Source organism: Aythya marila (assembly GCF_965140915.1).
Source record: "Aythya marila genome assembly, chromosome: 1".
In the NCBI taxonomy this organism is placed as follows: domain Eukaryota; kingdom Metazoa; phylum Chordata; class Aves; order Anseriformes; family Anatidae; genus Aythya; species Aythya marila.
Window position 1 is genome coordinate 71,622,561 of NC_139042.1, and position 13,251 is coordinate 71,635,811.

A 13,251-nucleotide genomic window follows, 5' to 3' on the forward strand; every position below is an offset into this window, starting at 1 on the left:
AGCTTCGATGTAATAATTTCAACACAGACAGAGTAAGTATGTTTATTGTTTTACAGCAGAATGCCCCAATTTAAGAACAAAATTGCTAGATGTTCAGCTGTGCAAAATGGTACATAGTGCTTCAGTACAAGTGGAAAAGAATGATTTGTTAGCAAGTACTTTCAAAGACAATTTTATGGTCCTAAAACAGATAGGACTTGAAACTGGGGACTGATCCATGGGCATACAATGCTTTTCTACCTAACTTGGACCCAGCCACTTTGGACCCTGAACCAGTGACGCTGATTTCTCATTGCTGAAACAAGTCACCACACTGAACTGCCAGATTCAGTGTCTTCACACAGGTTACCGTGAAATGGATCAGTTCTGTATGTCAGTTTCTAGCCCCATCTACAAATATCATCTGGCTCCGATAAATAAGACTCACAGGAATTTCTTGAAGGTCAATGGTCCATAATGGTAGTTATTCTACATGATCTGCTCAACTTGATTTCAAATTCTAGTTAGGCTGCTTAAATGACTTTCTTGAATTCATCATACAGCACAAGCACGAAAGCTCCCCCCATGCCTCGGAGAACATTAGACCATGCACCCTTGAAGAACGCCTTTCCTCCCTCATCCCTTGCAATCTTCCTCCAGCAGTCAATCGTTCCAGAGTACATGATATCAGCTGTAGAAAAAGAGCAAAGTGATTTTTAGCTCCTGTAATTGTACCTCAGGTGTCTCTAGCAACTGCCATTTCACTTCCCTATCTACTTCATGTCCCATACCTTGCTTTAAGACTACCACAATACTAGCTCAGGCAACAGAAAATCTTGCTACCTGCCTGCCTAGTTATTAAAAGTTATGTCACAAAAGAATCTGAAGTGTTCTTATGGCATTCATACTGTCAACTCATTGCTTTCACTTAGCTTGCCACTGTAAACAGCCAGCCCATTTACCCAATTCATATTCCACAAAGAGAAGTCCTCAGCATAATTCCTCACAAACACCACAAACTGTGAGCCTTACTCAACTGCCTCGTACTACTTAAATGTAATTAAAGTTAACAGAAACTTATGCAATAAGGAACTGGAAGTGCTGAGGGATGACCGTTAGGAACTCCATCTTGTTAGTGCTGCGTAAAGAACCACACAGAGTAACAGCCTACCTCCTTTGCGTCCCGACTGCATCATCATCCTACGCCGCACAGTATCGAAAGGATAGGAAACCACACCAGCCACAGCTGTCACTGTCTGTGCAATCATCCAGCTGATAACAATATGAGTATTTCTGGGATCTGGCAGCATGCCTGCAATAAAAAAACTAATTAGCTTTTTATCCTCCACATCCTCCTCCAGTTCACTGCACAACAACAGCTACTTTTCTAGCTTTTATAAAACATTGTAAAGCTATGATTTAAGCTGCAACAAGACACTTGATACACTTGAAGCACACTTAGGCTATGTAGAAAAAAAAAAACACATGGAAACCCACAGTATTTTATATTATCAGTAATCAAAATTTAGGCACCAAGATGCTTTCAGACTGGCACGGAAGTGTTTTAATCATTCCCTGGGTGTTTATAGAAATAAGGGTCACTAGAGTAACTCATTGTCCCTATAAATTTTAATGAACTATACACACCAATGATTCCCACACCCAGAAGTCAAGCTTAAACAAATGATTTCTGAAAGCACTGCTCAAACCGATTCTGCTAAGCACACCCAAATTGGTCTGATGTAACTACAGCCACTCAGTGAGCAAAACCAAACTTACAATATTTGTGTATGGTTACCAACAAACATTACTGCTATAAAGAAAACCTGCTGTTTTTTAACTCCAAGTAAAACAAAAGGAAAATTCAAAAGCAGCCTGTATTATCAATACATCCTGAAGATTGGCTTTGAACAGTACCACTGGCAGGTCACACTAATGCTGACCAATACACCCCCTTCTGCCCCCACACTTACGTAAACTACAGACACAGCAAACACAGTGACATGCGAGAACAGACGTAAACAGGCAATACAATTCTGCAAATAGGTTCATCAACTCCCTCCTGAAATTTTACCTTTTGCTGTATCGTAGATTCCAAAGTAGGCAGCTCTATAGATGATGATGCCCTGGACAGAGACATTGAACCCTTGGTACAAGCCACGCAGACCATCAGACTTGGTGATTTTGACTAGACAGTCCCCTAGACCAGAGAATTCTCTGTCTGCACCAGCTTTTCCAACATCAGCTGCCAAGCGGGTTCTTGCAAAATCCAAGGGGTAGACAAAGCAGAGGGAAGTGGCTCCAGCTGCACCACCAGAGGCCAGGTTACCAGCAAAATACCTCCAGAACTGAGTGTGCTTGTCTACTCCTCCCAGGAAGACCTGCTTATACTTATCCTTGAAGGCGAAGTTGAGAGCTTGAGTTGGGAAGTATCTGATGACATTCGCCAAATTCCCTCGCCAGAAGGACAGTACTCCTTGCTCCTTTGGAATACGCACTACGCAATCGATGATGCCTTTGTACTGCTTATCGGCAGCAATTTGTTTACTTGCGTGTTGCACCTGCAAATAAGAGTACGCATTTTTGACTCAATGCCTTGGCAGGCCTGCACTGCGGCTTGGCTTAAGCTTGTTTGGAGCGTAACAGGAAGAGCTGCCAAGCCAGAATGCCTGACAGCAGCTGGGTATGGAGACAGAGTCTGTGGTTACCACAGTAAGCCTGCCCTGATAACAAGCTTAGAAAAACCTCAAAGTCCAAAAAACCCTCTGGGTCAGCATGAATGTTAAGACTGAAAACCGATGTTAGAGCCCTCTCACAGAGGGGCTGCCCCGATAAGTGTCAGCGCTGCTGGGGGGCAGCTAACGGCCGCCGGGGGCCCGTTACCGGCCGCGAAGGTCACGCGAGTCACCTTGTGGCGCCGGGCCGCCCCGCCCAGGTCACGCCGGGCGCCGCGGGGCCGCCCCGCCCCGCCGCCCGCCCTCCCAGCCAACGGGCGGCCGCGGCGCGGCGTCACGTGAAGCCCGCCCAAGATGGCGGCGCGCGGCCGCCCCTCCTCCAGCGCCCCGGCGCCCTCGGCGCGAGGAAGTGACAGCGCGCGCCGCCCCCTCCCCCGGCCCCGCCCCGCCCCCGCGTAGCGGAACCGGCTTCCCCGCCGCCGCCGCGCGCGACCACCGCCCACGTGACCACCCCCTACCCCCCCCTCCCCACCCGAGGGTGGGGGGGGGGCAGCGCCTTTGTCTCGCGCGGGTAACGGGCGCTCCCCTCCCCACCCCCCCACCCCCCAACCGGTTGCCAACGGCCTGAGGCCCGCGGAGGATAGGGAAGGAGGGAAGGTCACCGGGCCCGGCCGCGCCGCCGACCTGCAGCAGGAGCTTGACCCGCTCGATGGGCGCCACCGCCGTCTTGCTGATGGCCGCGGCCACGCCGCCCGCCAGGAAGTCCTTGAGGAAGGAGATGGCCTGCTCCGCCATGGCCGCCGCTGGCACCGCACCGGGGAACGAGGGGGGGGTTGAACCGACGCCGCCGCCGCTCGCGCCGAAAGGGCGGCGCCGCTGCCGCGCATGAGCTAAATGCCGGGCCCCCGCCGGCCACGCCCCCCACCTCGTAGCCCATTGGGCCAGCCGCGCTCGGGGGCGGGGCCGAGCCGTGGGAGGGGCGGGGCCGAGCCGGCTGAGGGCGGCCGTTGCGGCCGTTGCTCCCCCCTTACACCCCCTCCCCCCCCCCTCCCCCCGGCGCCAGTCGGGCTGCGCCGCGTCGGCCCGGCGGAGCGCAGCGGCCGCTCCGCTGCGTTAGGTCTCGTAACCGCCCGCGCTTTCACCGGGCGCTTCCCACAGGCGTGAATAAAGCCGGCCGTGTTGGTACACGGATGACCTGGCGGCCCAACCGCAAAGCTGCGGCGGCTGAGGCGCCCGAAACCAGCGGTTAGGGGTGTGTGTGTGTGCGCTATGCAGTGTCCTGAGCCGGGATACCGAAGGGACCCCTCGTACCCCGGACCCCGTGCACGCAGTTATCTAGGCTGGGACTTTCTTCCCCATAAAACTTCCTGCTGGCGAGAAAAGAATTTCGCTCGTTGGGACTCCGGTGCTGTCAGTTTGCAAAATGAAAGTGAAATGTATGAAACCTTTGCGATAAGAAATTGTTTAGTCAGTGGTTGTCCTGTTCACCTTGGAGCTCAGATGCATCTGACTGGGGGAAATCTCATTTTCTCTTTAGCATCATTCTTTTCCTCGTTTCTGTGCTGCTTTGTTTATTTTATTTTCACAGAATCACAGAATCATCTAGGTTGGAAGAGACCTCAAGATCATCGAGTCCAACCTCTGACCTAACGCTAACAGTCCCCACTAAACCATATCCCTAAGCTCTACATCTAAACGTCTTTTGAAGACTTCCAGGGATGGTGACTCCACCATTTCCCTGGGCAGCCCGTTCCAATGCCTCACAACCCTTTCGGTAAAGAAGTTCTTCCTAACATCTAACCTAAAACTCCCCTGGCGCAACTTTAGCCCATTCCCCCTCGTCCTGTCACCAGGCACGTGGGAGAACAGGCCAACCCCCACCTCACTACAGCCTCCTTTAAGGTACCTGTAGAGAGCGATAAGGTCGCCCCTGAGCCTCCTCTTCTCCAGGCTGAAAATTTTATTTTTCTTTAACTAAAATTTTAGTTTTCTTTAACTGAAAAATTTCATATTCTGCTATCTGCTTTCATAAGAGCTACACAGGGCTAAAAAGGAGGAGGAGGATGTTCTTAAACCAAATGAGGTGTCCCCACATCTCTTCTCCAATTATAGCTGAGATAAAAAAACAAACAAAAAAAAAAACACAGATGAAACTCGTGCTTTTATGCAGCTGTCTATTCCAGAAACTTTACAGAACACAGAGGAATCTTGATCTTGACAAGCTTCTGCTCTAGTTCTTCCTATCTTGACTACGCCATCACAATAGTGCTGTTTCCTGGCTTCATTTAACAGTTAATATTTCCATACTACACAGGTGAATGCTTTAATGCATTTTATGAGATAGCAGTGTTTAACAAGTTTATGCAGGGGAAAAGAGGGTAAACCAGTGGTGATAAACTCAGTTACGCTGAAGAAATAGTGATTTTTATCATTGATTTTCACACATACACGATGTCTATTATTGAATAGTTGGTGTCATGGCCCTTCCAGCCCATCCTTGTAAATGGATGTAGATAGGAGAACAATGTGCTTCCTGAGGAGCAGCCTGCTTCCACAGCCCTCAGTCTTCTGAGGCTTACAAATGACTGAGCCCTGTGGCTGGAGACCACAGCAATGTGATGACCTTCATTCACTTAATTACTAAGGAGAAAACAAGCCCTGGGGCTGAACTGGAGCACTGCTGTGAGGGAGGAAGGACAAGAAAAGGAATCCCAGGAATCAGTTACAGGTTGGTAACGGGAAGAAAATCGTTCATGGGAAGCAGAGGAGTGGCACCTCCTGCATCTCAGGCTCAACCCTGTCTCTAGAGTGGCAGTCAGCCCACCCCCACTTTGGAATGCTGCTGTGCCCACACACTTTCTTACCACATAAAAAGCGCATACACAAGTGGTGGACAATAAAGAAAAGAGGTGAGCAAAAAATATGGAGGAACTACTATAAATTGCATTTGAAACATTTAACCAAATTGTGGACTATGAAAAAGAAGAGGATATGTTGAAAAAAGATGCAAAAAAAAAGTGTATAAAAAATTATAGTAGGAAAGGTAGAATGCAAAGCTACAGACAAATAGTAAATAGGATAATAGTTCTTTATTTACAGTGGAGACTATAAAAATAAAAATGGTATTAAAGTGGATGGTGTTGAAGTTATACCTGCATTAACTTCCTGAAGCGGGGACAAAGCAATCAATGTGCGCTGGTCTAAAAGTTGGACTGTTTGAATTGCACCCAGTACAGAGAAACTGACTTCTCAGCAACGTCAATACTACTGTAAGGCTGCTGATACCATTGGTTTGGAGCCTGGTTCTGACCGTACTACAAGTGTTGTGCAACTACAGTAGGTATCAGTGCCATCAAGTGTTGCCAGCACATTCTTTATTTTGAACTTTACTCAAATTTAAAATAAATGCAATCACTTCTTTTTAAAATTTTAAGAGTAACTCCAGTTACATCTTTTTTTTATATTGATGGGAAACAGAATATACTTACATAGTTACAAGACATCAACCATGATCCAGATTTTACTAGTAGATCTTTTTTTTTTCCTATGTCTTAATGCAGAGAATGACATCTAACGAATTTCCTGTCAATTTGATTTTCACATTTGCGAATCCATGTTGTTCCAGTAAACCTCGGTATTCAGAGCCACTTCTCTCCTTTCCCTCTGTCTGCACAAGCATGTTCAAAGACTGAAGCAAAGCTGTGCTCCTGTTCTTCTTCTCATCATCCAGTACCATTTCAGCCAGCAAAATCCCACAGCCTAATTTAAAAACAAATGCATGCAACAGTGCTAATCCATTATCCAGCAAGAGAATTTCTGCTACCATATATAACTGTGCAAAATATAGGACACAGGTGAGTCCATTTTTCATTTACTCATTTGCTGTATTTTAAATGGCCAACCAATATTAAATGTAGAATCCACTACTCTTATAAAAAACACGGAAAAATCCAACACACATCACAGATGTTTGCAGGGCAAGAGGGGGCTACTGTAGACTTGGTGTGACTGCTATGGAAAGCAGTAAGGTAAGTATAGTAGTTATATTTCTTTGGACTATACTGCTGATCCATGTTCATATTGAAATTGTGGTGGATGGCAGGTATTACAGCAGCAGCTGACATTGCATGTTATTTCTGTACAAACTGAGGTTCTCCTGGTGGGAGCGACCAAGGGTAGAGAGCAGAACTTGAGTTACTCTGTGCTCACACAGCCTCTTCCTCCATCTTCACACCCATGAAAGGGAAGACACGAGCAAGGGGATTACTGACAAACCAATGCTTGTTTTACTTACTGTCTTTTGGACCAGCATCTTACACAGAAGTTTCTCTTGGCACAATAGAGATAGGAGGCCACCAACCCAGATCAAAATGCCAGCATCGTACAGTGATTTTAGTATTAAGTGCTGTACAATATTAATAACTGTGTTCTGATTGTGAAGACAATCCCCTCTGCCATTCCAATCAGTACACTTCTGACATTTAGCAATCAATAAAAAAAAATAATAAAAAATGAAGCATAACACTGCAGCTTGGTAGAGAAAAGATTGGGATTTGACAATAAAATTGCTGGATGAGGTCTGTGTTACTATCAGGTGTCATTGAAGTCCTTCTGAAAGCTTATTGAGATCTCTACATCATCACCATATAATTAGTTACCTTAAGGCAAGTTCAAGCCAGTTATGCTGTGGTGAACAACTGCTTCACAAAGAAAAATAATTAGCCAAGCATATCTGAGGTGATATGAACCTACATTCTCTCTCCCATGGGATTTTTGTCTGAATTCAGACATCAAAAAATTAAATGCATTTCAGTTAGCTTTCTTACAGACTATCCACCATTAAACGTACAATCAATTTCCATACAAAACCCAGGAAATTTCCTTTCATAAATAGGCAAAATGATGCATCTACTGAAAACACCTGTTCTCTAGCAATAGAAGCTTGAGGTGACTAGATGACTTGAATGCCTAATGTTTAGGTATCTCAGGCTAGAAAAATGAACCCTATTTGTCAAGAATCTGTAGTTTCTGTTCTCTCTCACCCTTCTTGTGTGATTCTCCTTTGCCTTTAACAGAGGTGAGTACTACAGTCTCAGATTACACAGCGAATAATAGGTAGAGTGATGCAGGACTGTCATTTTTAAGTCATCACTGTGGTACAACTTTGGAAGACAGTGTCCAAATTTTGTATACCCCCAGAGGGGGGCACAAACAGAATAGCCATTATCTATCTCATTCATCCACCACTTTTTCAACCTGTGATTCTCCACCTCAAAAAAAAAAAAAAAAAAATCCCATGCATCAGATTTCCTCCAAACTGTTTGTTAAAGAAGAATGTGGGCAAGACAGCGTCTTCAAGAAGGCATCAACTGAATGCCATTTCCCAAGGAAGCAACAGAAAACCTACAGCCTTTATTAGCAGCAATTTATTTGGATTTTAAAACTTAGCTCCTTCATTCCTTATTACTTGATTAGTTAACGGACCCAAGTTTTCTTGCACCCACTGCTCAGGAAATCTTTTCAGTGCAATGCCATTAACTCCACCCCTTTCACCAGTCAGCAAACAATACCAGCCTTCTCCAGAAGGACAGAGTTTGAACATTAATGAGAGAAGATGAATTTATGATTTCTCAGGTGACTGAATGATCACAGAACATCTTAGGACAAAAAGGACCGCAAGTCTCCAGCCCTGCTCAAAGCAGGGCAGCTCTACAGTCGGATCAGCTTGTTCAGGGCGTTGTCCTCAGATCTTGAAACCTCCAAGGACAGAGATCCACAGACTCTCTGGGCAACCTGCTCCAACACTTAGTTGTCCATAGAGTGATTCTCCCTTCCCCTCCCCTCAATATCCAGTCAGTCTCTCCCCAGTTATGCCTATGCTCTCTCATTCCATACTGCACACCATAATGAAGAGCCTGGCTCTGTCTTTTTGGTATCTGTCTCTTCAGCAGTGAAAGGCCAGATTTCCTCCAAAACCACCTATTCTAGACTGAGGTACATTTCCTTCAAGGCTCTCCTCACAAGCCACATAATGCAGCCCCAAGCCATCTTCATAACTTCCACTGGACTTGCTCACATTTATTAAGGTCTCACAGCCACCTCCTCTTAAATTCTTTCAGGAGTATTCCTTTGCTCTGCCCAGTCTCCTGACTATGGTAAAAGTTGAGGGGTGTGGATGACGCAAGCCACTTGGGAAGGTAAAAATGCAGCTTGCATCTTTTCTTCTCACTGCAAGACCAGTTTCTAAAATAGAACAGTGTATTTTGTTTGGAGACATCCAGGAATACAGACTACATTCAGACTGTTCAGTAAAGCAGATTTGTCTACAGTTTGTATTAGCCTCCTTTTTAAGGCCAAAGTAGCTAGGAAAGTGATCCTGAACCCACTAGCAACACAGCACTGTATTAATTTAATATTTGCTAATTTAACATTTAGAAGTAATATTTATTTATGAAATATTTTATTATAAGTAGTTTTCATTCATACCTCAGAATACTTTACAAAAAGGAAGTCTGATGAAGAGCCCAGCAGAGCTGCGGTCATACTTTACCACAGACACCATGCCCAAGGGAATAAAGCTCACTGCATATAAACTGCTGCACTTTAATCACAGAGTACACTGAGGCTGTGTGGTAACCAAGCATGTGCTATTTAAGTTTTATAGTCAGCAAGTACACAGGACTTACAGGCACAGGTTTAAGTCTGTGACAGAGGTGTGCCAACTTTAGGATTGCAGTGTTCTGACTCAAACAGCTTCTCGCAGCTTAAAGAACAGCATTATGAACTTTATGAATAACTATGAAGTGAGAAACACCTAATTGCTGGAACGAGTCTTAGGATACCAACCCGTTAAACATAATGGCAAGCCATTAGAATAGAGAAAAATGTTTTGAAAACCGTTTTAAATTTATTCAGTACTTCAACATCTTATCTCTAAATGTCTATGCAGATCAGAGCAGCCGAATTCCACGCAGAAAAAGCTTCTGCTAAGACTTACACCCCTCTCTAGCAGTATTTCCCTGATTTTTGTACAGCTGAAATGCTCTGTACTACACATTCCTCATGATTAACTGAATCACTGTAGCACTTTCACTTCACTCAGTGCTCAAAGAGCAAAGTAACTTCTGATTAATCAACAAGACCAGGTAGATGTAACTCTTGACCTTGCTCATAAACTTTTATTTGCAGAGGTCGGTGATTCAACATAGGCACTGCCTCTATCACCCTGGCTCATCAGGATTACTGTTGTAGGAACACGTGGCAGGACATATGGCAAGAAACTCACAACTGATAGACAAGAAAGCTAGTTCTGGAAAGCAACTTTAATCTCCAGGAAAGCTTCCACCACAAACTGGATTTTAAATCTAAAAGAATGCCAATGAAGTATCAGGAAAAAACAAAGGTTAAGAGTGGTGACCTAAGTGATGAGTTACTTGAGGAGAGGGGATAGAGAATATAATTCTCCAGTTAAAAACTGGAACATGAAGAAGCTGCTAAAATTTCTATTCATACATATTCTCTTACGAAAACTGTAACACCTAAGATTCATGCCAAATGAGACAGAAGTCGTATGTAGTCACAGATCTGTATTCAGAAGAAACAAAACTGGAAGGAACAGCTCTCAATTGCAGCCTGTGGGGTATATATTATGTCTGGAGGTTAGAGACTGCTGAAGCTCGTGACACTACTGCTCTTGTAGGAACATGTTGGAGCTTTGTTCTATTTTCCCTTTTGCCCAAGGCAAAAAAAAAAAAATTCTAAAAATGTTATCCTTGAGTTGCTTTTCAGTAAAGCCCCACAAAAGTGAAAAAGAGGACTACCATCCTGATTTTGATAGAGTATCATTATTATTTTTTAAATTTCTGATAAAAATGAGTAGTGACCACTGAATATACTGCAAAGGGAGAATTCTGTAGCTTTAAGGCCCAAGAAAACAGATATTAATGAGGCTCATGAAAGCTTGTCATTTTTAACTTGCTGCTATACAGCTACATCAACTCCAAGTTGAACATAGTCTGTAGACTAGCCAAAGTGTACAAAAGTTTTTTCATACACAGCTTTCAATCTGCCCCAAATACTTTTTAAAGCATAGAACTCATTCCTGCACAAGCAACAGTCCAACTTTTTATTCAAAGCCTGTAACAACTATGTTTCACATACAGGGTCAAAACAATCTTAAACTGACATCGTCAACCAGCATAAGTGTTATAAAAACTCATCATCCCATGTTACTTCTGTTCACACTAAGGTGACAGATTCTTCTTGAAGCACAGAACAGCATCTAGTAAGGTTCCTGTGATCTTAATTTGTACATCTGTGAATCCGTATTTCTCCAGTAGCTGTTTATATTCTGAGCCACTTCTCTGCTTTCCTTCAGTCATACTGAGGGACTGTAGCACAGCTCTAGCAGGGTGCGTCTTCTGCTCGTCGAGCACAATTTCTGCCACTAGCAAGGCACTTCCTGCATTTCCAAAACAACCAGAAGTGCTTCAGTAAATTATTTCTAGCTTCACATTTTTAGTGTTTTGTTCAGAGACAGTTATAGATAGGTCCCCCTCAGACCAGTGTTTTCACAGACCTCAGTGTCAATCATGAATTTATTCTCACTAATCTCTTCCTGGACAAAAACATTAGTTAGGAGGAAGGGGGAGGTTTGAGCACTGCCTCCACTTCACTGAAGTTCAGACCACTTCCTGATTTTTTTTTTTTTTTTTTTTTACTCTGTCTCATTACCATTTGAACCAAGCAACTCCTTTAAGCATCTGTCATCCCCCAGTCTTTGTATAAGAAAATAAGGCAGTCATCCACAGTTTTTTGTGGTTTATAAACAGGATTATGCTTACCAACCTAGATCTTATTTGGAACACTCTCCTGTGAAACAAACTTCATAGCTACAGTTAATCCCCTTAGATTAAGGAATTAGTTGAATACAGCACTCCAGTTTTTCTCTTGCTTCTTTGTCTTCCCTTTTGATCTTTTATATTGTTGATGTAGGAGAAAGCACAAGATACTTGTGCTTTTTTTTTTTCTCAACCTATATAGTTCTCAAGAAATCTGTACCTCAAGTATTACTGAACTCTGCTACTATTAGCACTACTAACACATTAAACTGCCTCTCCTCAATTAACTTGAAGCCACTTTAGTCAGCCTGCTTGTAGTTTGGATAGAGACGTACTTTGGTAGTTGGTGATACAGTTCTTTGCAAGAAAGGTTGGGTACGGCAGAGAGATAATATGAAGCAGTAGCATGCAAAATCTGCAACTACAGCAAGGGCTTCTTTTATGTATTTTTATTAGAAGCTTTGTTTACTTTTTTATTAAAGAAGGCAAATATGCAAACTTAATGCAAAGTATTAATTCAAGCATAGGCTGCTATGATTAGACAAAAATATGCATTTTTTAATATGAACTTGTTATGACTGTATTAATATGGACCTGTAAATGCATGAGATTAAAAACTTACCTGGTTTGCAAACAGCTGATATTTTACTTAGCAGTACATGAATCTTTTCATCTGGCCAGTCATGAAGAACGCGTGAAAGGATATAAAGATCTGCTTCTGGAAGATTATCCTTGAAGAAGTCACCTGTTGAAAAGGAGAGTTAGTACATTCCTGCAGAAGGAAATGGAAACATCAAGATGGAACTAGGAGTTTCAGTGTGGGTAAGGTAAGAAAGATGAACAAACACGGGTAGCAATATGCTGATTTGTAGTTAAGGATAGTTTAAGAGTAAAGCAGATCACAGGTTAGAATTCGGTAACATGTTAAGATGGAGAGAAAGCTGAAAGCAAGGAGGGAAAAAAACTGAAGTCTTTTGTAACCACCATGTTGATCCTGCCTAGAAATGAAAATCCTGATATAAGGACATACAGCAAGACTCTACTCCCAGAAGTAACAAGTTTATTTAAATTCATACTTCCTTATTTAGCCCCACTCTCTGGCCACAGTCAGTTTGCTGACTCCAGTCAGAAGCACAATGGCCCTATTTAGCATGTGTGAGCCCGCCCTGCCTTGTACTAAAACACGTTTGGGATTGGAGCAGGGCAGCACACCATCCTCCACAGAAAAAGAGCCTGCTCTATGCTTCAGGATAACAGAAACAAGGAAACATCACATTACATTTACCTGATACAAATGTCACTGGAGCTGCGCATTGTTCTGAAGGCTGAAAGTAAGAGATGTTTGCAATGACTTCTGGAAGGTCAAACACTGTAACCTTCATATTTGGGTATATTTGTATTAATTCATGAGCCAAAGCTCCAGTACAACCTGTTGAAAGTTTTAAAAAGTCAAAATCAAATCTTTTCTCCCAAAATTTGCATACATTTTTAAGGATAAGGCTCTATGTAACATTAAGAAATACATTAACTCAGAATTAGAGGTAGCTAGTAAGCTCTAAAATTAACACTGTCAATAACACCTCCCAGTGAACAATGCCTTAAAGCTTGGGTAATGCATTATTTCTTACTCTGTCACAGGCTTGACAATATGACCTTTGATACCACTATGTGTTTGTGCCTTTTTATTTTTTTAAACACCACGACTAATGGACTTGTAATTTGTGGATGAAGTACATTAGAACTATTTACCAGATATA

At 43.4% G+C, this 13,251-nt stretch overlaps 2 protein-coding genes across 3 annotated transcripts in view; both read right to left on the reverse strand.

Annotated features, from left to right (window-relative positions):
- Window positions 1-28: 28 nt before the first annotated feature.
- On the reverse strand, window positions 29-3,518 carry SLC25A6 (solute carrier family 25 member 6). The gene is made up of 4 exons (XM_082770113.1): window positions 3,339-3,518; window positions 2,054-2,540; window positions 1,151-1,291; window positions 29-670 (listed from the first exon to the last, which is right to left on the reverse strand). Exons 1-4 carry the CDS (start codon window positions 3,447-3,449, stop codon window positions 513-515), a joined length of 897 nt encoding a protein of 298 aa, XP_082626239.1. The 5' UTR covers window positions 3,450-3,518; the 3' UTR covers window positions 29-512.
- Window positions 3,519-5,568: 2,050 nt separating this feature from the next.
- Window positions 5,569-13,251, reverse strand: part of ASMTL (acetylserotonin O-methyltransferase like) — a 28,023-nt gene continuing 20,340 nt past the window's right edge. Inside the window, exons 11-13 of one of the 2 annotated variants that reach the window (XM_082762884.1) lie at window positions 12,780-12,923; window positions 12,117-12,239; window positions 5,569-6,413 (exon numbers count right to left, since the gene is read on the reverse strand). In XM_082762884.1, the coding sequence (XP_082619010.1) occupies window positions 6,199-6,413; window positions 12,117-12,239; window positions 12,780-12,923 (482 nt within the window). In that variant the 3' untranslated portion in view covers window positions 5,569-6,198. Of the gene's footprint in view, window positions 6,414-10,765; window positions 11,116-12,116; window positions 12,240-12,779; window positions 12,924-13,251 lie in introns of those variants that run through there. The other variant, XM_082762883.1, reaches the window with a different exon arrangement.

What these genes read in the sequence shown, in the direction of transcription:
- SLC25A6 (XM_082770113.1), bottom strand. Translation starts at nt 3,449, where the DNA reads ATGGCGGAGCAGGCCATCTCCTTCCTCAAGGACTTCCTGGCGGGCGGC. An exon ending in GGGTCAAGCTCCTGCTGCAG is followed by an intron (nt 2,541 to 3,338) that starts GTCGGCGGCGCG and finishes TCTTATTTGCAG; the next exon opens with GTGCAACACGCAAGTAAACA. An exon ending in AATCTACGATACAGCAAAAG is followed by an intron (nt 1,292 to 2,053) that starts GTAAAATTTCAG and finishes TTTTTATTGCAG; the next exon opens with GCATGCTGCCAGATCCCAGA.